This window comes from Embiotoca jacksoni, unplaced genomic scaffold (genome assembly GCF_022577435.1).
Source record: "Embiotoca jacksoni isolate LCO1_2020_lvr unplaced genomic scaffold, fEmbJac1.0.p SCAF_11, whole genome shotgun sequence".
NCBI classification, from domain to species: Eukaryota; Metazoa; Chordata; class Actinopteri; family Embiotocidae; genus Embiotoca; species Embiotoca jacksoni.
In genome coordinates, this window is record NW_027185241.1 from 11,176,358 (window position 1) to 11,200,815 (window position 24,458).

A 24,458-nucleotide genomic window follows, 5' to 3' on the forward strand; every position below is an offset into this window, starting at 1 on the left:
CATGTAAGTTAAATCATATTAATGAGCAAATTGGAGATACCAGGAATTTCTGACAACATTGATGTTTCCTGAAAAAAAAAATAGTACAAGCAAGTTATGGCAGAATGGCTGCAGATGCATCACCGCTGGCAGTTACGTCAAAATAAAACCCAGTATATACATTAACATGATCCACTTGACTAATTTCAAAGGAGAATAATTTCTTTTGGCAGTATGTTTTTACACAGGATATAAGTGAAATGACACAGGAATTTGACCTCTGGATTTTTACCCATCTGTGAGCAGCTACAGTGCCTGGGAGGCAGTTGGGAGAAAGGTGCCTTTCCTAAAGGCAACTACAGCCTTGGAGGGTTTTCTTTGCCCGTGAAAGGAATCAAATTAGCATCCCTTCTGTCCCAAACCCCGCTTCGCAACCTCCAGCCCATGACTGGGAGGAGCTAAACTGAGGACAGCTGGTAAAATCAGCTGTTCAGGCTGTTGATCTGGTGGAACAGCAGCGTTAACACCAGGCCTAAACACCTGGGAGCAACACGTGAACGCTCCAAAGTCAGAATAAGAGTTGTTGTTTTTCTGGCAATGCAAGTGTTCTGTTGAGATGTTGTGAATACATGTGGAAAACAGTACGGAGAAAAAACATTAAATAATATGAAATATATGTTTTTCAAAAGGACTCACGAGGAAACTTCAATTAATAAATCTCCATGATTTTATAGTACCTGGTGAGGTCAAAAGGTCAGCGCTGCAGAGTCTGCTTAACGGGTGAATCACAAATTATTCATCAATGAGTAGGAGCCCTTACAGGTGTACAGTGTCAATAAATTAAAACAGCGTGTCACAGCGGTCAAGAGGAAAAAGAACGGAACTGCCATGACCTTTTTAATGTTTCGAGGTCTTATGTCAAACTTTGCAGCTCCTGAGGAGTGCGATGCACTTGTTACCTTGACCATGGGCACGTATTCCTCTGGAGGAGCCGGCTGAATCTTGCTCGACATCTCGATCACAGCTTTCACCAATCCCGTCACGTTCTCGTACACTTTGTCATTGGAGCGGTCCAGATTGGCCGTGGGAGGCGGGCTTATCTCCTGAGGCTGCAGCTGAACAAGGAGAGGACAGACAGAAATGAGTGACGGGCTCATTGAATGAACAAATAACCTGGGAGAGAAGTGCAAAGGGATTGACGGCGAGAGTTGGCAGAAAACCAGCTGACACAATGAAGATGGAAACAATAAGCGTTCTAATCATAAAAACATTTGTAAAGACATTTGCCTGCACAAATTCTGCATGATTAGAAACGTACATTAATCATGCCCTCGGATCATCTGTCCTCCTACTCATTTAATATTAAAAACTCTTACACAATACAGCCTTCAAAATAGGTGAAGAAGAGAAGCCACTGCAGAACACTGAAATCTTATAAAGAAGATGGAGTAGTAAATCAATGAGGAGATTAATGAGTGATATGGATTGAATGGATGATTGAATGAATGAATGAATGAATGAATGAATATGATCAGGTTATCTGGATCTGTGACATGCTTTGACTTTAAAAGAGTCTGAGCAGACAGAGGTTATTAAACATAGTTCTCTATTCCGGCCACTAGATGGCAGCGTCACACTGAGACAACCTGCACTGTCTCAATCGTGACAAATTCACACACCTTCAAACAGATCAGAAAAAGATGTGCTCTATGAACACAACATCCTCCTGTACTTGACATAAATCAGTTCCTCTTGTGTTTTCATGTCTTCCTGTCATCTTTACCGTCTTCTCTGCTCTGCCCGCCTCGCTGACCTTTCTCTTGTCTGGATCGTATGCATATATACAATATGACAGCCTCCTACAATGTTTATATCAAATACAAAACTAAAACTAGGTGTTTCAACTGTGACATTAATTTTTTTTAAATTTTTTTAAATCACTGAAAAGTAACTTTAGCAATCAAAATCAATCAGATCTGGATGTTAGTCGGAAGAGGAAAAGACGATAGAAACATGAAAACCGACGGTCTACACGACAAGGTGAGCTGCAGGTGTATGATGTTAATATGACAGAATGTCATTTGGTGGACAGAGAAACAAGGAGCTGATGGAAGTGAAGGACTAAATGAGTCCACTATAGGAGACAAGACGCACAGTAAACACACACACACACAGTGTGCTGCTTACCCGCCAAGGCTAGTGGTCAACAGTAAGTCAGAGCGAAGGAGGAAGAGGAGGAGGAGGAGGGAAGGGAAGGAGGGGGAGGAGGAAGAGGGGAAGGAGAGACGGAGCAGCCAAAGAAGATAAAAAGGAAAATATTAATGCTGTAAGCAACACATGCAATACGTATATTTGGTAAATGTGTCTTTGTGTACGTCAAAGTGCGTAAGTGTGAGTGTGTGTGTGTGTGTGTGTGTGTGTACCTTGACTCCATCGTTGTAACTGTCTCCAGTATTTAGACAGGCCAGACTGCCCACTTGGCACTGGGCCCCGGGTCGAGGAGGTTTCTTTGGGGGGGCCACATGCTCTGCAGGAAACAACATATTATATAGTATAAATTATCCCTACTCACAGTTTCATAGTCTGAAGGAGACCACAGTAAAAGGAGCGCACAGATTCTACTTTGATTTCTCAGCAGCTCTCAGCTTAGAGTCTGCAGTCTCAGTTGTCCTTCACATTAAAAAGGGCAAAAAGGGTGTTGGATATATTAAATAAACATATTTATTATAAGTCCTGAATGTTTTTCTATTTCCTCTGTGCTCGGCAGCGTGCTTGCACATTTGGTGTATTCATGCTTTGAGCACACAACATATTGAGGTTGACATGCTGTCTGAGTCCATATCAACAGAGTTGGTTGGCTCACTAGTAGGCCAACAGGCTGCAGAGTTCACAATCAGATGTGTCATATTGTGGCAACAGACAGTAAACTCTGCAGGCTGACACACACACACACACACACACACACACACACACACACACACACACACACACACACACACACACACACACACAATGTGTATACTGACAGGAGATAACAGAGCTACGTGATCGTATGTTTGTGAACTACATATTTTGGAAGAAAGAGAAGACAGAATAAAACAATGGTGGTTAAGTGACTGTGGTTATGAAGGGTTACAGGCTCGTCTATTACCTGGTTTGCCAACGGGCTGGTATATGTGTTGGTTTCCTGTCTGCACAAACAAACAAACAACAAACCAAACATTGGGTTAGCAAGTGCAAAGACATAATCAGAGGCTTTGCAGGAAATTAGAACTTCACTGGCGAAAACCAACAACAGTCTCTGAAAAATGTCGGGAATCCAATTTAATTTTCTTGTCACACAACACAGAGTCTCGATTTGAACACGACAAGTTCACGTTCGACTGCAGTAGAGAAGCTGCGCCTGTCTTCAGTGGTGTGTGGTACAGCTTCTCTTTGTAACTTCTGTTAACAAAAATATTCCGTGTGACTACATGGGGAGTGAAAAAAAAAGTGTTTCCTCTGAGCTACCATTTCAAAACTGGGAAAAAAAAAAAAAAAAAAAAAATCCTGCAGCATGTCTTTATGATTTGATGGTTGTGAGCATAAGCTGATGCCACAAGAGTTCTAGTAGTGCCGGGCATGTTGCATATTTACTTTGTTGTATTATTCCAGGATCTTTGTTGTTTTCTCTGTGAGAAAACAGTACAGAGGGCTTCAAAAGCCTCAGTGCCATCAGAGTGTCTGGTCTGACAACCAACAACACCCAAAAATACTCCACTACAGCAATTTACGCATGCATGCACACGCACGCACACACACACACACACACACACACACACACACACACACACACACACACACACACACACACACACACACACACACACACACACACACACACACACACACGCATAAACGCACCAACGAGGGAGATTTTCCCACCACAAACCACAACCATTCAATGGGAGGAGGAGGACAAGCAGAGATGAATTACAGAGACGGAAATATCTGGCCCATGGCAACTTCAGACTGCTACAACAACCTCTGCTGGCATCGGGGAAAGAACAGACATCAACGTGCAGCTCAGCTCTGCAGACTCCAAATTCAGGATAAAGTTACTGAAAAGCTCTGATATCAGAGGAAGCCTTCAAGAGAAACATTAGTGATGAAGTTACATTTCAACACAACCGGGTTCTTAACCGTCTATAACTACAACATATGTGTGCAGATTTAAGTTATATCTTTGTGCACAGTTAAAAGAATTATGTGGTTTGCTGAATTAAAGGATCATAAACGTGAAGGCCAATAAATTATTTTCTTTCACAAACAGACAAGTAAATGTTTGGTCTCTGAAATGTCAGATGATGATTAAAAAAAAAAAAAATGTCCATCATAATTGTTTTGCGAACCAACAGCCCAAAACCCAAAGATATTCAACTTACACTGACATTTGACAAAAAAAAACCCCCAAAAAAACCCGCCAACACTTTTTGGATAAAAAAATGACAAAATAATCCAAATAGTTACTTGTAATAAACTATATAAATAATTGCTACATCTCTACGTGTGACATATTCACCTTAAAGGCAAATGATCATCATCCTAAATGTTACAACAACAACCCTAAGGCTGCCAACACTGGCCAGATCTATCGTATTTTCCTTTTGATAGCGCTTTTTCACAGTCTAAAGTGTGTAATTACAGATAAACCAATTCAGGCATAGACCAGTAAACTTCAGACCACCAGCATGCTGAAGGCAGAAACATGACTAAAGACACTACTTTGTTTTGCTTGCAATACTTTTCTATGAATATCCAGTGATGCTGTGAGAATCTGTCCCCACATTGCTGACCCTACCCTCCCAACAGGTCACTTCCTGTCCCTGGATCAATCCCCTCAGCTCCAATCAAAACAAACACATGCTGCAGCCAAAGTGCAGGGAGTCCAACAGCAACACGGAGTTCCGGCAACATTTATCTTTATCTTTGTTTAAATACGCAAAACATTCAGAAAAATAACTTCCCTTTGTGAGGAGGGGGGCTGCAAATGATCCTGTTTTTGACAAGCTATGTAATGTACAGTCAAGGACAGCTCAACTCTTGTCAAAATGTTATTTCCTCCCCCCCCCCCCCCCCTCTGTACCACCGATAGTGTTCAGAGAGATGGCTGGAAAAAGAAAGGTATGTTACCGGTGGCTGGAGTCCGACTTCTTCTCTTTCCAGACTCCCTCTAGAACTTCTTGTGTCTGGTTTCTAAACAAACATAAATAATCACAAACATTAGATCTTCATATGTCTCACATGTGGTGAGATTTCAAACTGAAATCAATTAATGATTCATTGAGACAGATTCAAAGAAATTGTAATTACAGTTATGCCAAAGGATTGGGATTGTTTTCTAGAAAAAAAAAATCTTTTATGGCACACAGTCAGCTCAGTAATCCATATTATTGTCAGACTGGTGTGTTACACGGTGCAAAATCAATCAATGAACTCAGCAGATTTACTGATTTTTGGATTCAAACAATTTTAACAGACTCCTACTACTGAATGAACGAGGAAATGAATGAAGCAGAAAAGCTCACACATATCCATCCAAAGACAGGACCTCAAACAAAAACAGGAACACACTGTACAAAGCTGAATGATCCAAAAAAAAAAGTTTTTTTTTTTTTTTTTTAACTTAACAAAAACTTTATATATTGTTATGTAACCACTAAATTGCACTGCTACCTCAGAAAAATATACCCACAAGCAAAGCCAAAATAAAGTCACTCAGACACCTCTGCACACACTACATAACTACACCATCAGGCCAGCTGCCAACACACAACCGTCCTCACATACCAGTTTTCCAAGACAGGACTTGAAGACCAGCATTGCCATGGAGTTCATCAAAGTTGCCTCATGAATCCCTTGTGTCCGATTTGTGAGGTGTGTTGTGTCTCTGCTGTTATCTTCTGATCTATCAGTATGTGTCTGCCTCTGTGGCCGTCTGAATGCTTTCCTATCTGCTCGCCTGTATACTTGTCTCTGCCAACAGTTTCATTAAGAGAAGAATTCAGATTCAGCTCCAGCTTCCTGCCTCCAGCTCACTTATATCTGACTCTGACGCAAAAAGAGAGGGAAGGAGAAGAGGAGGAGGAGGAGGAGGAGGAGGAGGAGTAGGGATGGAGCATGCTGCCAGCGAGCTGTCAGTATGTGAGCATGTCTGCCCTTCTTTCCCAAACCCTTCTGCCTTCCTCCTCCCTTTCTGTCCCACCCCTCTCTCGTGTTCCTCCCTGAAGTGACAGTGTTATAAAAAACAGCCAGTCTACAGCGCACACGTGCGTGCGTGCACACACACACACACACACACACACACACACACACACACACACACACACACACACACACACACTTTATCGCCTTCTCAGCTTTTCAGTAATCTTGTGTGTTGTCAGTTCGTGGTTATGGGTCAAAGACTGTTGACTGGGCTGTCAGATTCTGCAAGCCTATCATTAGCCTGGAATTCACACAGGCCACACCTGCCTACAAACTCTGTGTCACCCCCCCCCCCCCCCCCCCCCCCCGACATCTCCTTTAATCACTGTTCACAGAAAAAATGCATCCTACATGAAACCTCCCTCCCTCCTGTCAACCTCGTCTTCCTGTCATTGCTTCTTTCAATCAAAAATAACATACCGTAGATCTCTAAGACAGCATCAAACCCTGCGCTTATTCATCTTTGTGACTTTTAAAAGAAGTAAGTGGTGGCTCGTTACAGTCATACAGAAGAAATACAGAAGAATAACCTGTTGCCTGCAGACACTGCAAAAATGTTCTGTCTGATAGTGGGTAATTTCCTTGACGGGAAGTAAGGAGCAGGAAGTAGAAAACAACTTTATTGTTTTTGTAAGCAGACATGTACATTATTTTGAAAAAAGATCTTTCCTGAAACATGAGTGAAGTTAGTGGTTCATGAATTTTTTACTACAGCATGTGTTATTATGGATGCATGATGTATTTCCACTGTGTGTGCCGAGTGTGTTACCAGCAGCCTTTCCTCCTGTTCCAGCCACCTCTGATCCTCCTCCATCTGCTGCTGTTGTATCATCAGCTGTTCCTCCATTACCAGGCACTGCTGGCCTACACACTGCTGCATGTCTACTGCCCTGTCCTACACACACGCACACGCACGCACGCGCACGCGCACACGCACACACACACACACACACACACACACACACACGTGCAACAAAAGACAAGCATAGCAGAACAAGACATGCACACCAACACAGGGACACGTGAAGAAAAAACACACACGCACAGACATGGAGACAAACAGACATTTACACCAGACTGATGAGAGGCTCAGCTGAGACGGTGGACGCACACACACTAAACATAATGGGTGTCAATGAGGTGCTGATTGATTCCTCATCTGGGATCAAAACCTCGTCTTTTGAGTAAATTTGTAGACTGGAGTCATTAGTTAGTGTTTCAGTCGTGTCATGACTTCCCCGTGTGTGCACATACGTGTGTGTGTGTGTGTGTGTGTGTGTGTGTGTGTGTGTGTGTGTGTGTGTGTGTGTGTGTGTGTGTGTGTAAAATTGGCCTCCTACCTCCATCACGGAGCCCCACAGCGCCAACTCCTGTGCGTGGGGCTGGGGAAGGTGCTGTACATGCGAGTGTGTGTGGACGTGGTGGCGGGGATGCGTGTGTGCATGGTGGGTGTCCAACATCGCAGCCTGTGGAGGGTACAGGGCGCTGGGCACAGAGGGGAGAGTGTGAGGGCCTGGATACCCAGACATCTGACATCAGAGAGAGGACAGAGACAAAGACACCTGGTTATTCTGCCATCAGCTCTCCTTGTGTTCTGATTACTGCAACTCTGTGCATTAAATCATACCACAATTTAAGTTTGGTAATTATACAACTGAAGAAGGGTTGTGGAGTTTATTGACATACTTGGTAGTGTCCAGGATGCTGCGGACTGGGGTAAAAACCTTCACTCGAGCGAGGACTGGGATAGCCAGGTCTACTCGGCTACAGACCGAGACAGAAAGATAAAGAGACAAAAAGGAGGAGAAAGATAGAAAAACAGATCGATGAAAGAAAAGGAAGATAGAAATTGAGATATAGAAAGACAAAATAGAAAAAAACAAGAATACAGTTATGAGGCTGTATCATCTTTTTTTCCTGAACTGAACGTTATTCAGACACCGAGTTATTCAGACACCGAGTTATTCAGACGATCAACACACAAACCTCCAAGGAGTTGTTTGTGTGGCTGGGTTAGCTGTCAATCAAAACAGGGAACACCCACTGGGCTGCAAGTCCAGCAAGCTGTTAGTTAAACTGGCACTAACCACAAACAACAACAACAACAACAACAACATCCATGGATCACTGGTATACAACTGTTACATACGTGGACTACAGATCACAGATTATATGTGATGCAGGCGTGTAAACAGAGCGCTGCATGTTCACCAAAGACCTCTCTTTCAAGCACCATTTCAAACTGTAAATGTTGTACTGCTGCTGACCAGCTGAATGCAAGAAGTGTAAAACAATTAACATAAGAAATGTTTTTTTTTTTTTCCCCTGTTTCATTTATTGCAGTGCAGTTCAAGCTTCTGCAAAATGTGTTGCTGGCTAAAGGAACAGAGTTTAGTTGAGGACAGTGAGTCGGATTTTATCCTGTTCTGTGTCTGGCTCGTACTTTCAGCTAAAAACAGAAGTGCTTGGTGAACCCACAGTGTTGTTTCTTCTGTTGGCTGGTTGAGATGATGAATAGTTTCCCCTCTTAGTTAATGATTTTAACTTCTCTAACACAGAGCTCATTTCTAGCACGACAGTGTTGCAACCTCTACCTTCCACAGTCTCTCATAGTAGCTTTCTCTGGACCACACCTCCGACAGCGAGACAGACACAAAGACACACGGGGAGGGAAGCAGACAGCAAAGGAAGACAAGGAAGAATGGAAGGAGACAAGGAAAGAAAAAATAAAACAGGGAAAAGTGACAGAAAGGGAGAGAGAAAGGACAAAGAGAAGCAGACAAGACAAAGACACTGAAGACGAGACAAAAACTAGCTTCAAATGTTCAGACACAGTCAGACCAACAGACAGAAACACGGTTCTTAACGAACAACTCTGGAAGCTTAAATCTGCACCAGCAGATTCACTTCCTTGTGGTAGTCAATCCAGGAGGAGGGAGGTTTCCCTGGGAATAACCAGTTTCAAAATAAAACGATGAACACGGGGACAACAGACACAGACTGAAGGTCAATGTGACCGGACCGTCACACCAGGATGAGACAAACATTGGTTACTATCTGGAGACTCTTGGATGGATATTTGAGTTTACGAACACATGACCAAATAGGTAAATAGTTTTGGATGCAGAGAACCAGAAAACAGGCTCAGTCAGCATCATCAAACTGCAGAGTTGCAGTGCCACCAATAGACATTAAAAACAACCAGCAGCAGTAGCAGTTTAGAGCTGCACATGGGCCACACACTAGCAGGGAAAGAAAGCCGGCGCGGTTTTGACATGTGTGCGACCTGCAGGCCATGACCATTACAGCTGATTCTCTTCTTTTTTTTTTTTTTAAACCTGTGTTCATATGCTGAGTGGAGAACTTGCAACCAGCTAAAAACAAATGTGCACATTTGTGAGTTAGCTGTGATGTGGTGCAATGACTTTTTATCTGTTGAAAATGTTAATCAAGCCACCGGTAGGTGGGCAGAAAAGACTACTTTAGACATTTTCCTGGGGTTTGAAGTAAATGTTACCAGATAAAACTTAAAACATGGAGCTTGACAAAAATAAACACAGTATCCAATTATACAAATGTTGTATCATCACCTTCAGTATTTAAACAGGTTGTGTGATTTTACAATGACATAATTTCAGGGAGCACTTTTAGACACAGTTAGTGTGATTCTTTATATAATCACCTAACGGTAATCATTGAGAGACACATGCCCGTGTTACAAGCATGTAATTGCATGGCTTATCTCCAAAAACAACTTAAAGGAAAATTGCGTAGCACAGTGTGATTAAGTTTTTCTTTTACCCTAAAAATATGGTTACTGGGGCTATCTCATCTCATATTATGATAATCAATATAATATTGCTATATTGCCCAGCCCTGGGGATTACCTACAAAAACTGGTTGGCATGTATTCCAACTTGCCAGCACCTGACAGCGAGCTCAAGGTGAGAGTACCAGAGAGCTGGAAACAGATATACGTATAGATTAACCTTTTAGCTCACTCTTTAGGTATTTTTTAGTAACTGCCTTAATCCAAAAATGCACACATTCCTGTAAGCTTCAGTGGTATATGCAATACAACAATCAGATCAGCATTTGTTCTGGATTGTGTGTTCCATTAAGTGTAAAAAAGGGTTTTTAACAACTTTTTCAGCTCATTCCCATTAATTTAAAGTCCCGTTACATTAAAAAGATGACCACAAGATTTATTTTATTAATTTATAATTATTCCTTCTTTTTTTTTTAGTTCCATGTGTGTTACACGTGTTAGACTGTTCGTTCAGTGGATTAAGGATTTATCACAGGCATCCTCAACAGGCCAGAAATAGGGTGCAATAATCCAAGGACAGATCAAAACTATGCCTGACAGAGGCAAACACAAACACATTCAGTCACAGAGGACATTTTTAACAGCATGTCCTGCATAGACAGAGCATGCTACCACGCTTAGCATATACATGCTGATTGCACAGTTACTGGGTTAGCAAACACTGTATGAAAAAAACCAAAACATATCACTGCAGTAAATTGTGATTAATGATTCAAAGATTGGTGTGAGTTTAGTCCTATAGTAGACAGGACATTTTTTTTTTTTTTACCATATATCCAAATATTTTGCAACTTTCTTTTCCTGTTTTGAGTGTTAAATTGAAAAATAAACATGCCAACATGTTTCCTAAATATAACCACATCCCCTTATATTGAATACTATACAATTATGGATGTATGGTAAGAAAAAGGATGTGAATGATGGTAAAGCCAGGGTCCTGGAAGCACTGACTGGCCAAATATTGAATGAACACGGAGAATAAATCAGAGATGAGAGAGCATCTGATTCAGCTGCAATTAGCTAGAAATGCACAAAGAAGCCTGTTTTAGCTTAATCAAAGATATATAAAAAAAATAACTTTAAAAGGCCCTGAAAAAATATATTTTCAGACAGAAAACTATCGGTTGCACGTCGCACAATAAACCTTTGAGACTCTCTCTGTACTGTTTTGTCTGTGATCACGTTACTGGTTCAAATTTGGTGACAACTGTTGCATTGTTTTTTGATGGTTATAAAACAACTCCTCGGGATGTTTTTCTGACCTTTAGGTTTTAAAGTTTCATATTTAATCTTTTCTATTTAAAGATAAAAGGAAAAAAATTCCACATTCAGAAAACATAAGAACAAAATTAAACTGTTTACATTCTCAGCTACGGTATGTGGGCATTTCCTTTCAAAACCCCCTCCTGCAAAGGCTCCACAAACAGGCATGTTGCAACTTTTTTTGAGACACACACATTCAGTAGGTTTGTCCTTATTATTAGAAAAAGCTTTAGTGCAGTTTAACAGCACACCACCTGCCTTCAGGGGTCTGGACACGTGTCGCTGAGAGCAGGCGATGGAAAAAGGAGCATGGGTAGTTACAGGGAGGCTGGGCATTTGGCTGGGTGGGTGAGGGTTAGTGGAGGCCGGGGTCACTGGGAGGACTCTCTCTGTGTGAGGGGCAGGAGGGACCAGTGGGGGTCTCCCGCATGACTGCAGAGCAGGGTGTTGGATCTGGGGGTCAAAGTCAGGATTGAGTGGGCTCCTGGGATTAGTCTGGCAGTCAGGGTGAAAGCTGGGCAACAGCAGGGTTTTAAGATTACAACTGGACTTGGGCTGGATGATTTGGAGGGTGTGGGGATAAACATCTGACATGCTGCAGGGCAGAGAGTTAAAGCTCTGACTAGATTGGGAAAGGAGCAGAGAAAATGGCCAGGGATGGAAGTGGGAGCTATTTGACTTTGGATGGGAGGAACACAGCACGTGGCCGTTAGTGGGGGGATTTGTGTTGTGGGGGCAGCTGCCATTGGACAGGCTGCCTGAATCTGTATAAGATGGATAATACATGTTAGTTTGAGAGGGGTAAGATTTGGAGTCTGGATTTAACTGGTGCTGAGACAAAGACTTATTGTAAAAAGTGGTGTGTTGAAGAGGAGGTGATTGAGGCTCAGGACAGGGAGAGGAGGAAAAGTGACTGGTGAATTTCAGAGAGGATGAGTAGAATGGAGGAGTGGGGAGATGAGAGCAGGGAGATGAAGGATGAGGTTTTCCAGTGCAGAGAGAAAGCTGTGACGCAAAGCGCTGGTTTTGATGGCAATGATGATGAGGAGAAGGAGCAGAAACACAATCCAGACTGAAGGTGGGCTGCAGGGAGGGGCGGTGACTGGGCTGCAAACAGAAAGACAAAAGTAGAGGAGGAACACATGGAAATAAAAAAAAAGGGTATCACGGAAGGCAAAGACATAGTGGACAGGTGGGAGAGACGGGATTGAGCCAAAGCACAGATGAAAATATACACGACTGTATCCCAAGCCATGCAGGGAATCAGCCTGAAGACCAAATAGTTTCCAACATGGACAACTGAATGACTGAGGGCTTTGAAAAAAAAAAAAACCCACATCTCTCAAATTCATGGACAGCTTTTCAAGACATATGGCTGTCGTTGTAAGCAGAAGAAGCAGTTAACAGATGTTAACAGCAGGGAACGGGGGCAGTGTGACGGTGAACAGGCCAACAGGCTGAGGTGAGATGGGCTTGTCCAAGCGGGGGAGGCGGGTGGGCTTTTACAAAAACAGCAATTTAAGTAGTAATAATGTCACATTGTAAAAGCAAATTATTTACAGTGGGATATTCAAATTTTTTCATAGCAAGTGGTAATGATCAGGGGTCTGTATCATCATCATCATCATCATGGTGACACATCATACAATGCTTGCACACTGACAAACAAGGGGCTTCTCATGCAAAAAATGACTTTATTACATGTGTAAAAGTGGCCAAAATATTTTAAAAAAATGTGACATAGATTACTTCTGTCTGAGACATACCACATTAAAAATGTGAAAATTGGTCAAAAAAACGATAAAGTTTAAAAAAAGGTTTAAATCATTCCCTTTCTTGTCACATTATGTACATGTTTTTGCACCTGAAGAACCACTTCCTGTTGTGTGAGGGCATTTCTTCCTATGGTATGATACTAACACACAGAAATTACACTCCTGCTTGAAAAGCCTGTATTTCAGAGATTAAACCCCTTCACATCTGTTTGTCTTGACCTCAGCTGTTATTTAACCCTAACCCCCGAACCTTTACATTTTCAATAGGTGGCACAAAGGAAACATTATATCAAACACGTTTCCAATAACACTGAGGGCTTTCACTCTCAAGCCTTCATGTTATTGGTGGCCACATACATACAGTCATGTGTAGTGCAACAAACTAGACAACAGAAATGTAACACAAACTCCACATGGAAGAATATCAAAGAGGCTGTAATCTTAGCTGGATGAGACTTGCAATGATCAGGGTGTCTCTCTGCAAACACAGACACACAAACACATGTGGTGTAGTCATGTCTTACTTTTGGTGGTGCTTCATCCAACCCTCCTGAGTCCCAAGAAACCGTGACCTGCCTCCTCATCTCCATCCTGTTCCTCTCCTTCTGCTGGAGTTTCTCCTCCTCTAATATAGTGCTGGAAACAAAAACCATCATGTAACAAAAAAAGACACGGGTACTGTCACAGCCGCCAGTACAAAAAGGAAAATGAAGATATCGCATTATTAACGATTTAGACTGTATACGTTTTCACACATTATTGTGTTACAGCAGTTCCTGGGATGTTTTTCGGAAAGATATAATATGGATGACTGAAATGTACTCGGATGAGAATGATGTCCTTCTCTGCTGAGGTTAGAAATAAAATACTGGTATAAAATATCCCTTCACAAAGAAAGAAAGCAAGAGAAAACGATTTGTTTTATGTCTTAAAGAAAGTAAAATGCGACTTCGATCTTGTGCCTCATTTTCTGTCAGGTCCCATTTTGAAAGGCACTTACTGAAACATGAAACAACAAGGTTTTGTACTTTAAATTTCAAGTACCCAATGTGCACACAAGTAAACTCATATAAACACATGCCCTTACACAAACGATTCCCTCGTGTCAGGGTCGTCCCAAACTGTAGGTTTTTTTTGTTCTTTTTTTTCACAAGCAAACAGGCTCCTTAAGTGCTTTTCTACCTCCTGCTGTATGTATGAAAACTCGCCGACAACCCCATTAACTTGCACACATTGTTCTCTGCGTCAGAGTTTCATTGCAGTAGGCTGTGCACCCACTAAAACCTCATGCATATCATTCCTTACGCCCTGTTTGTACAGACTATGAGAACACAAACTACTTCAATCAGAAGAAAATCTAATTCCATTTTGTTAGGAAATATCGTATTGCTGCCTCTTCTTACCTCCACAGTTCATCCCTGAACACTCAAATAATTTTACAGTATTATTCAGTGCGCTAGTTATAGTAATAAAAAAATGTCAAGTGTCAACATTTTTGGCTTTAGATGATTGAAAAACAAAAACTGAACGTCTCTGTCCACTTTACTGGGATGTCTGCTGTTGTGTTGTGATGCCACAGCTTATTGGAATTCAATATTTTTGTCTTAGAAAACACAAAATTTGTTCCAACTGTACTCCACATTCACACTAACTACTGATATAATTTCTTTGCTGTGTTTTCAGGCAAACTGTTACAGCAAATAAAGACGTAAATCTCCACGTAATATTGCTTAAGAACAAATGGAATAATTTATGGTTAAAGTTGAGCAACATCCCACGCCCCAAACTGAACATTTTTAGGTCTCGTGTAGCCACAGATACCACCCTGAGTTTACTGACCTGTTCCCTGGGAAAACGGCTGCTAAACCAAACCAAACTCAAAATCCCAGAGGAGGTAGCTGTTTCTGAGGACACGTCTGGCTTCCACAAAACTGAACTGTCGGACAATCCAGCATACAAACGTTCACCACAGTCACGCACTCTTTCTACTCCCACAACACGGATAAGAGCTATTTCTAGTAACATCATTACCCTCCTGTTCTGTTGTCTCCTGCCGAGTGTTTGTGTTTCCTCGCACCTGTTCGAGTCAGTCTGCTCTTCCTTTCCATCACAACACACGTTCACACTCATCCGTACAACTGTATCAACACATACTGAAAATGTCCACTCAAATAAGACACATTGAACTGTGCCTTAAACTGCTGGGAACAGATGATGAATAACTTGATTATCAATAATTAAAATGTATTCTTTTAATTAATTAGGCTTAACACTACATTTGTTTTTAACCTTTTCTCAGCCTAACATATGATAAAAATTTATCATCAAGATTTCATTGTGATAATTGGTATTGCAGGTTAATCGATCCTGACCTAATCATCTTGGCAACACAATTTTTCACTTTCAATTTTCATTTTTTTTTAGCTATTTATTTTAAGGACCTGTGAGTGTTTCACATTTATTCTAAAAGTTCTTGTCTGCAGGAGAACTTTTTCCCATTTCATGCTAATTAGTGTTAATAACAGTCATATTATAGACAAGATTAAAATACACAATGATTTGTCTCAAAATAACAAAAAGGGCTTCTTACTGGTCATAAAGGCTTATAACAGCGTAAGTGTTTTGTAATTTTCTTTCCCTGGCATGTACTTTAAGGCTTATTCAACCAGGCAGTTCATCAGAAATACAAAGTCGGCCAGTCACCGATCAATTTGCCAATCTTGCTTCATAGTGCAACAGTAAATTACATCACGCATGAATATGTGTGATGAGGATATTATCAGCACCTGGCAACATCAACACACACTGTGTCCTACCCACATAGACCACACCACCACCTGGAATAACAAAGCCTTTGTATATTTACTCAGGCTGGGCCCCGCTTTACTCTTACGTAGTTCTTACCTGAGAGCTGCCCAGTTACAGTAAGACCACAACTAATGACCACTGAGCAGCACAACTGGATGTAAACTACTCATTTCTCTCATCCTTAGATTTATCCCAAAGGCAGCAGTAAAGAATACATTTTTAGGATTACTGTAAAAAGAAAAAAGTGTGCGATACAACTGATCTCAATGATGATAATCCACAGTCGAAGTTGTTGACAAAAAAAAAAAAAGAGTTACTCCTCACTGCTGAAGGCAGACTGAGTGTTTTCTTGCCAACTTTCAAAAATATATAAATTAAACAATAATTATCTATCGTCTTATTTTTCAAAGAAAAGAGTAGTAAATTTAAAAGAAAATTTAACAGTCAATGATTTTATGCACGTCTTTGGGGAGAAAACCCAGTAATCTCGATAGAATGTTGAAAAGATGCAGCTGAAACACAGACAGACCACAGCGAGGCTTTCAATCAGACTGAAACTCGTGGCTGCAAGTATCCACCCTGTTGAAGAGCATTAAAGGAGGGAGACCAAAGAACAAACCATGTCAGAGGTACCCTAAAGGCAGGCGGCTCCAAAATTCAGACTGACAGAGGAGCAGTAACGTCCACTGAATTCAGATCACTACAGTCGCTGATACGCTGACACCACAACTATTGAGAAAAGTCCAATGAAAGAGAAAGGCATGTAAAAGAGAGACCGTACTTTACCTTAACACAAGACCACTCCAGAAGCACAAAAGTTTATCCACAAAAGGTACTAGAAGGATGATTCGCCAGCAACACTCAGCACTGATACGCTACTGAAGGTCAACATAAATAACATCAGCAGATAATAAATAGATAAAGTTTATGTCTGCTGGCAGGATGACAGAAATATGCTCTGTTGCAGGTGAATCACACCTTGGCAGACTCCGGGCTACAGTCCTCCAGCATACATACACTATCAGGATCTGAGCATTAGGAGTCTTTGTAGGCTACCTTGACCATGGGAGTCCAACGCAACAGTAGTTCTGCTTGGGATTTTTCCCTCTTTTTTTCTGACTCAGTTCTCTCTCTCTCTCTCTCTCTCTCTCTCTGTTATTTGGAAAGCTGCAGCTCCTGGCAGCTGCCCACTGTGTAAACACACACACACACACACACACACACACACACACACACACACACACACACACACACACGCACACACACACACACACACGTTAGTTCAGCGTCCAGGAAAACTGTAGTAGAGAGTTGCATATTTGGCAGGAAAGACCTATAATTGATATTAAGATATAAAAGCCAGCCAGACCGAAAGTAAACCAAATAGTATAACATTATATGGCATGACTTTCTCCTATTAATAGCCAGTGACCACAGTGAACATGGTCAATATTGACTTGGTATCCAAGACACTGCATGAGGCCCATTGAGGGTTCCTTAGCTCTCTGTCATGCTAAGATACAATTGTCAATTAAAAGAAAATGTTGTTAATTTTGTCAGCTTAGCGCCCAAACACACACACACACACACACACACACACACACACACACACACACACACACACACACACACACTTTTCCACACTTTGTTTTCAGCCAGTTAAAACCTACAACCACAAACATGCGGCACATGTGTCACACTAATGAGCGGACCTCCACGATGTGAAGGTCTGTAACTCAAGGCAGCCAAAAACTAAGACAGCGAGATTTCATGGACACAATGAAACGTTGAAATGTAAGAAGTGGAGGAGGAAAAAGGGAGCGTAAAAGGAGCAGAATTGTAGGGAGAAACCAGAAAGCTGACACAGAGATTGGAGTTGGAATTCCAGGTATGAGTCATGCTGGTTTTAAGCAAACTCATAAAACTACAGGAGTTAAATGTGCACTCTTATTTCTCTGTTTCTGTGTAACAGAGAAAAACAGTATCAAGAGTGAATGTTTAAGGACGTTGAAGGAAACAATGGTGGTATCTTGCTACGCTTCTGCTGCTGCGTTGTTCCGCTTGTGTACATGCATTTGTGAAGAAAACATGTCATGTTGCAACAGTGCGATTTAAAATAAAATAAAATACACAAACTATCATACAAGATATCTCTCCAAGTAAATTCAGTCTTTAGCCAGGAGCAAAGAGATACATAATTCTTCATTAATGTTTGGTGATAGTTGCACTTACATGCATCAGCTTTAACAGACAGCAAATTTAAATAAGCAGCTTAAAGTTATGCTTAAACGTGCAAGTAGATGTAACTTTAAGCGTTTAAGTTTTCCCCTTGGATGTGAAGGGGAAATATCTTTGGCACATGCAACTGCGCTCAAATCTGCAGCATCATTCCTGGCCATTAATGAATTAGGTTCAAATTCATCCAGGCCAACTGTGTGCATGATAATGAGCCAGATGACACCTGGAACGCTACTGTCATGTATAAGAAATAAAAGGAAAATAAACTGGAAGAACACTGATTACCAGAAGGTCCAGTGGTGTACTGGTGGATTATCTGATGTTCAGATGCTGCCTTTATCTAAATTACTGCTTAAAATCATGTAAAGTCTGTGTCACATATAAGACTCATTATCTGTTTAGACTGCAGAGTTTTAGTGGTAAACTCATTCCCCATTGTTTTCATTTCCCATCAGGGGCGATGCTCAACCATCACTTCCAAAAAACTGCAGGTCTGTTCATGTCTGAAATCCTAGGATTTGTTGAGTAATAGTAGCTGGGAAGAGCTCTGCCTTTACCAGACCTCTACTGTCTACCACAAAGAGGAAAGAAAACATTGGTGAAAGAAAGGAGGGTTTCAGATTTAATCTAATAATGTATCTGTGTTCTAACAAGAGTCTCAGTTGTTACAGAAAAGAGAGCATGATGTCTTATCATGCACACTAACGCTTGAACATACTGTATCTTATTAGCAAAATTTAACTTGTTGGTGTAGCTGTTTGTCTGAACGCATGCTGGAGCAAAATTATAATCTGAGTGCAGATGATGCCACTTTGGTTGTTAGCATCCTGTGATTAGCATGAAGTGTAAATACACACTTGGCTGACATAAATCATAAAACATGTCAGGTTTATAAAGGCAATTTCTTTCTTTGATGGCACCTGATAATGATGACTGACACCGTGATGTTTTGGGGATTTGCATGAAAACATTTTTGCTTGAGTTGCCTAACTTGTGAATGAAACTCTCAGCATCTGACAAAACTTTTCACAACCAATCTGTTATTCAGAGGATGTTATCTGACTCATTAATACATTAGAACCTTCATCTTTACAGTGATACGTTACTCTGGGGCTTACTCAGCAGGTTTTTAAATGATCAAGAACAATGATGTCTGGCTCTGCCTTATCTGATCGCAACATGACCGGATTGTTGTGTCTTGATAGATAAGGTCTCTCCAGGCAAAGGTAGTAACAAGGCAATGATGTATCATTTCACAAGGAAGCAAGGTGTGGCTGAAGTTTCTCATTTGATCTACCTCTGTCATCATCATCATCATCACATCTGTTACCATGCCAACCATAATGTCATCAGCCCAAACAGGAGGTGCAGTGTAGTCTGTTAAGTGTAGGGACAGTTTTGTTTAGGCTCTGTGTTCCTGCATATTAGTAAAGACTGCGAGAAATTATACTCTGTTTACAAAGTACGGATGTGAAAAATCTTGAACACTGTTAAGAATGAGAGCCTGTTTAACCTCACATGTCCAAATAGTAAGAGACTACACTGTTCACTATATGACTCTAATGAGGAGTAAACATGGACAGAGATGTTGTCACTGTCAAGAACTTCAAATTAAAAGCAGTAGTTTTAATATTTAAAATTTGAAATATTATCAATGTTATCTACAGAACTAACTTTATATTGATAGCTCTTAATCAAATATGTAGGTCCCGACTGTCCTGGTTACCTGCCTGTCTGGCCTGATCATCTGTCTTTGATATTGTTTCCTGGTCTGATGTTGAACCACCAGGCAAAGTAGAAGACCACATGTCTCTTTCTGTGTTCCACTCTTTGTGACATTACTGTGATTAATACAGACACAGAGTGACACCTGCAGGACGGTGTATGAAAACACTTCACCTGGGAAACTTTAACCATGGCATGTTTCTTTATCTACAATACTGATTGGAAAGTAGTAAAGAAACATGCATTGGGATTTACAATGATTAAAAAAAACCCTCAAATGACATCAAATGTTACTGTAACTAGTATCAATGTTACTCATGACATTGAAGTGAGCTGTTTTATGTTTAACAAGTCAATTTACTAAATGTGACCTAATGAACATGCCATGAACATGCATGTTTTACTTCAGCTGAAGTAAAACCATATGCATGAAGTATATAGTAATGATAATTTAACCTTTCTTCTACCGAGGTTATTTCAAACCTCTCTGCTCAGAATCCACATGCAAAGCGACTCACATACACTCTCGATTCACACTCCGTGAAGTACCTCAGTTGCGTTTTCAATTCGGTAAAGCGCGGCCTCTTGCTGGGATCGTACGACCAACACTTTGTCATTAAGCTGTAGAGAGTAGGAGGGCACTGAGGGGGCATAGCCAGACGCTCGCCGTTCTCTATCCTGCCAATGACGTCATTGTTCTTCACACCCTGGAAAGGCTTGACGCCGTACATCAGAATCTCCCACATGCAGACGCCTGCGGAAGGAAAGACAACATAAAACGTAATCAGAATAAGACAGACACCGATTGGCTCTTAAAACAAAGGCTCCGAATGAAGAGTAAAAGACTTGAAATAAAAAAATCTCCTGCTTCGGAAGAATAAACTTGAAAAATATAACTGACACGACAATGAAAAAAAAAAGAAGACGACAAAGGCTTCAACTTACCAAACATCCAGACATCACTGGCTGTAGTAAATCGTCTGAAGTTGATGGATTCTGGAGCCATCCACTTAATTGGCAATTTACCTTTAGATGCTGGAAAACAGAAATGAGGAAATTATTTATGAACAATATTGGAGCTTCCCTCGAAGTGACCAAACAAAGAAAATTAGACAAAGATGGTGGAGTGTGTATTTATTTTTACCTACCTTTATAATAAGAGCTATCTTCCATGTATCGTGACAAACCAAAGTCTCCCAACTTTACGCAGTCGGCTGTGGAGACCAACACATTTCGCGCTGCGATGTCCCTGAAGAGGAAAAAACAGTTATAAGACACACTGGCAATATTCCCCCAAAATCAGGATATTTAAATTTCCACAAAACATCCCTGTTCTTTGTAAAATTCTTTCCAGTAGGTGGCAACACCGGGCTTTGGTTATTTTGCCATCAAATAATAATCTTTCACATCTGACTGCCCTGTTATTATAAAAAAAAGAAAAAAGGTTTGTAAATAATAATTATTTGGTCAACAGACTGACGAATCTGTAAAAGATGGCCACATATAATATTATTGCAAAGTTGTTATAATATATACTGTATTGATTTGGAATATTTTGCTGTACTGCCAATCAATCAGACTTTATTTGTATACAACTACATCGTACAAATAAAATGTAACACGAAGTACTTTACAATAAAAAATAAAAACAGCATCCCACCATATAAACGCCTTCCCTCATCCCCTCCCCGTTTATGTGCAAATCAATAAATGACTCCTTTATTTATAAAGGATTTAATAAAATAGGAGCAACAACAGGAATCCAAGAAATGCTATAGATTACACAGATCTGTGATGAGGAAACATCCGAGGCAGGATAAAAGTTTAAAAAAAATACTAAAACAGAGAATAAAAAATACCAACTTTAAAATAACCTCAATAGAATAAAAGGATAAACGAAGAAGTAAAACCAACTAAAATGCATAAATGATCAAATAAAATTTTTTTAAATAAACAGCCAGACTCTTCAGTTTGCTTTAAAAAAAAAAAAAAGAAGCTAAAATCGTGGCGTTAGGATACACTCCTTCATACCTGTGTACAAAGCGTTTGCTCTCCAGATATGCCAGTGCTGTGCTGAGTTGGGAGGAGTACAGGATGAGAGAGGCCAGGTCGAGACTGTATTTCCTCACCTGGAGAAATGACCTCAACTATGGAGAACAGAGAGATATCAGAGAGAGCAACAAAAGTCCCATATACATTTGGATAAAACAAGCACCAAGCAGGAATACAACATAAAGATTTTACAAATTGTTTGTTAGAACAAATTTAATTCAGTTAAATAAAAAATGTTCACAGATGAATATCAAAAGTCAGATTTTCCTCTCAGTTTTCATCCTTGTGGCTTCCAACCAAACAACAAACAGCACAGTTTACAGACAACAAAGCTCAGCAAGCTTTACTAATCCAACGAGAAACATTAACTGGGAAGCAGAAATGAGGTATTGATTATGTGGCAGACATTCAAAATCATGTACTAAGCAAACAGTCAAAAGTTTTTGAACTAAATTGTGTTTTTATCAAATGATTTACACTTAGACATTTGAATTAATCATTTTGAAAATCTAATCACTCATTAAATTCCGAGTTTGGTAGATAAATACTGAAAACAACGAGCCTCATGTCGTACTTGTACTGCATGTATGTAATCTAGTATGTATATGTGTTGGAATGAACAGTAAATGTGTATGTATGTGACTATTTTGTATGTTGTATTTATGCTTGACTCTATGATAATATGTATGCTATGTGTGTAGAGTATACTGTCAACAATTAATTTAAAGGTCTTTTAACACATGCACACCTTCATGTTAACTTAACAGCTACTAAATTGCAAATTCTTACTGTTGTCGTACCTCTCCAAGTGTGCAGAGCTCCATGATGATCCAGACTGGATTGTCAGTGATGACTCCCATCAGCTTCACAATGTGAGCATGATCAAACTGACGCATGGTCACTGCAGGGGAAAAAACAGGGGGGTCAAAAAGCACACGTGGTTGTTCTTTACCAGCAGCGTATTCCTCTGCAGACTTCTGAGGATGAGTAATTTCTGAGAGGTTACACGTGACAAACACAAGGAACTTACGTGCTTCTTGGAGGAATTTTTCCCTGACGCTATCTGACGTTGAGTTTTTACACGTCTTCACTGCCACAGACAGAGCTGGGTTCTCCTGAAAGAAGTTGATAGACCCAAAACAGAATCAGAGTCAACATCGGAGTATAACAAATACTGTGCAGTGTACCTAGTGAAGAAGATATGTGCGTGTGTGTGTGTGTGTGTGTGTGTGTGTGTGTGTGTGTGTGTGTGTGTGTATATAATACGGAGGCAACCTGGTACCTACCGGGCTGATGTACACTCCTTGGTGGACATCTCCAAACTGACCCTCACCTATGCAGCGTCCCAACTCAATACGATCTCGCTGAATCTCATAGTCCCGTGCTAGATCCATGATATATACGTAAACATGAACACACACACACACACACACACACACACACACACACACACACACACACAGACAGACAAACAGAGTAGACGTTCAGATCAAATACACATCTCAATACTCATACATAAGCCCTGCATTTACCAAGTTTGTCAGAGCACTTTCCAATGTGTTTATCTCTGCCTTTAAATGCAGAAGACGTTTACAACTGAACCTGTGGATTATCTCCTTTTTTTTTAAATTCACTTAAATCTGTACACATATGAAACCATTCATCTCAGGCCCCACATCAAACTCAATGATATCATGTGAAGGTGGGAAATCTGATATATTTAAAATGTCCTGACTGCGACCTCTGACAAGCTTGGTTTTAAACCAATCATCACTGTCAACAGCATGCAACAAAAGCATCAGCAAACCACAGCGACACATGCCACGTAACACAGACGAACAGCCAATAACACTTAATGTATATATGAACATGAATCTTTATGTAAATTCAAATGTAAAATGGATAAAGTCAGGTGATTTGTAAAATATTAAAACCAAACAGGCAGAATTTAAAAGCACACAGGCTAATATAAGAGCTGAGCTGTCCAAAACAAATGTACAACCAAGTTACTATAGTCAGTAAATATTCTTCTGGATTTTATTTTGTCAAGCGAGGCTTGTGAAAGTGAGCCATTCTTATTATTTTGTCTGAATAAAGCAGGAATCAAACGGTCTGTGAAACGCAGGCTGTTCAAAGCTGGTGGTTTGCTCTGCCTGACACTGTTGACCTGACTTGGTCCATGTAATAATCACATGAACATAACACACATGAGTCCATTTACAGAAATCTCCGACTTCTCTCTTATAATAAAGACAGCTGTCCAAATGTCCAGCACATGTGTGACTTTTAGAGACAACGATGTCAGGCAGTAAAACCTCTGCAGCAGGGATTGTCTGAAAATGGAAATAAGCTGCAACATACAGTATCAAAACTGTACATTTGGCCATAATTAATGCCTGCCTGCTCTGCCCCGAAATGTCGCCCATGTAGCTTGAGCTTTTAAAAGAAATCCAACGTTATGGTTAAATAATGAAGTGGGACTGCCCTGTGTGCTAGTGGTTAGGGTTCAAAATGTTTCAGTAAATAAACGTATGTATTTATTT

The 24,458-nt window shown here is 40.6% G+C and overlaps 2 protein-coding genes across 9 annotated transcripts in view; both read right to left on the minus strand.

The window, feature by feature from the left end:
* LOC138194438 (focal adhesion kinase 1-like) overlaps positions 1–24,458 on the minus strand; it is a 60,386-nt gene that overhangs the window by 3,261 nt on the left and 32,667 nt on the right. For 6 of the 8 annotated variants that reach the window (XM_069143171.1, XM_069143170.1, XM_069143169.1 and 3 more), the window contains 15 exons: positions 23,202–23,299; positions 22,946–23,030; positions 22,716–22,816; positions 21,895–22,010; positions 21,012–21,112; positions 20,809–20,898; positions 20,413–20,617; positions 13,617–13,728; positions 7,912–7,989; positions 7,566–7,754; positions 6,995–7,120; positions 5,152–5,214; positions 3,131–3,170; positions 2,403–2,506; positions 939–1,094 (listed from right to left, as the gene is read on the minus strand). In XM_069143171.1, the coding sequence (XP_068999272.1) occupies positions 939–1,094; positions 2,403–2,506; positions 3,131–3,170; positions 5,152–5,214; positions 6,995–7,120; positions 7,566–7,754; positions 7,912–7,989; positions 13,617–13,728; positions 20,413–20,617; positions 20,809–20,898; positions 21,012–21,112; positions 21,895–22,010; positions 22,716–22,816; positions 22,946–23,030; positions 23,202–23,299 (1,664 nt within the window). Of the gene's footprint in view, positions 1–938; positions 1,095–2,166; positions 2,176–2,402; positions 2,507–3,130; positions 3,171–5,151; positions 5,215–6,994; positions 7,121–7,565; positions 7,755–7,911; positions 7,990–13,616; positions 13,729–20,412; positions 20,618–20,808; positions 20,899–21,011; positions 21,113–21,894; positions 22,011–22,715; positions 22,817–22,945; positions 23,031–23,201; positions 23,300–24,458 lie in introns of all 8 variants that reach the window. The other 2 variants (XM_069143168.1, XM_069143172.1) reach the window with 2 other exon arrangements.
* LOC138215918 (uncharacterized) lies at positions 8,009–12,481 on the minus strand (the record flags this gene model as incomplete). Its single annotated transcript, XM_069178428.1, has 1 exon — positions 8,009–12,481. A coding segment is annotated over one exon (1,128 nt), but the record flags the coding sequence as incomplete, so codon positions are not given.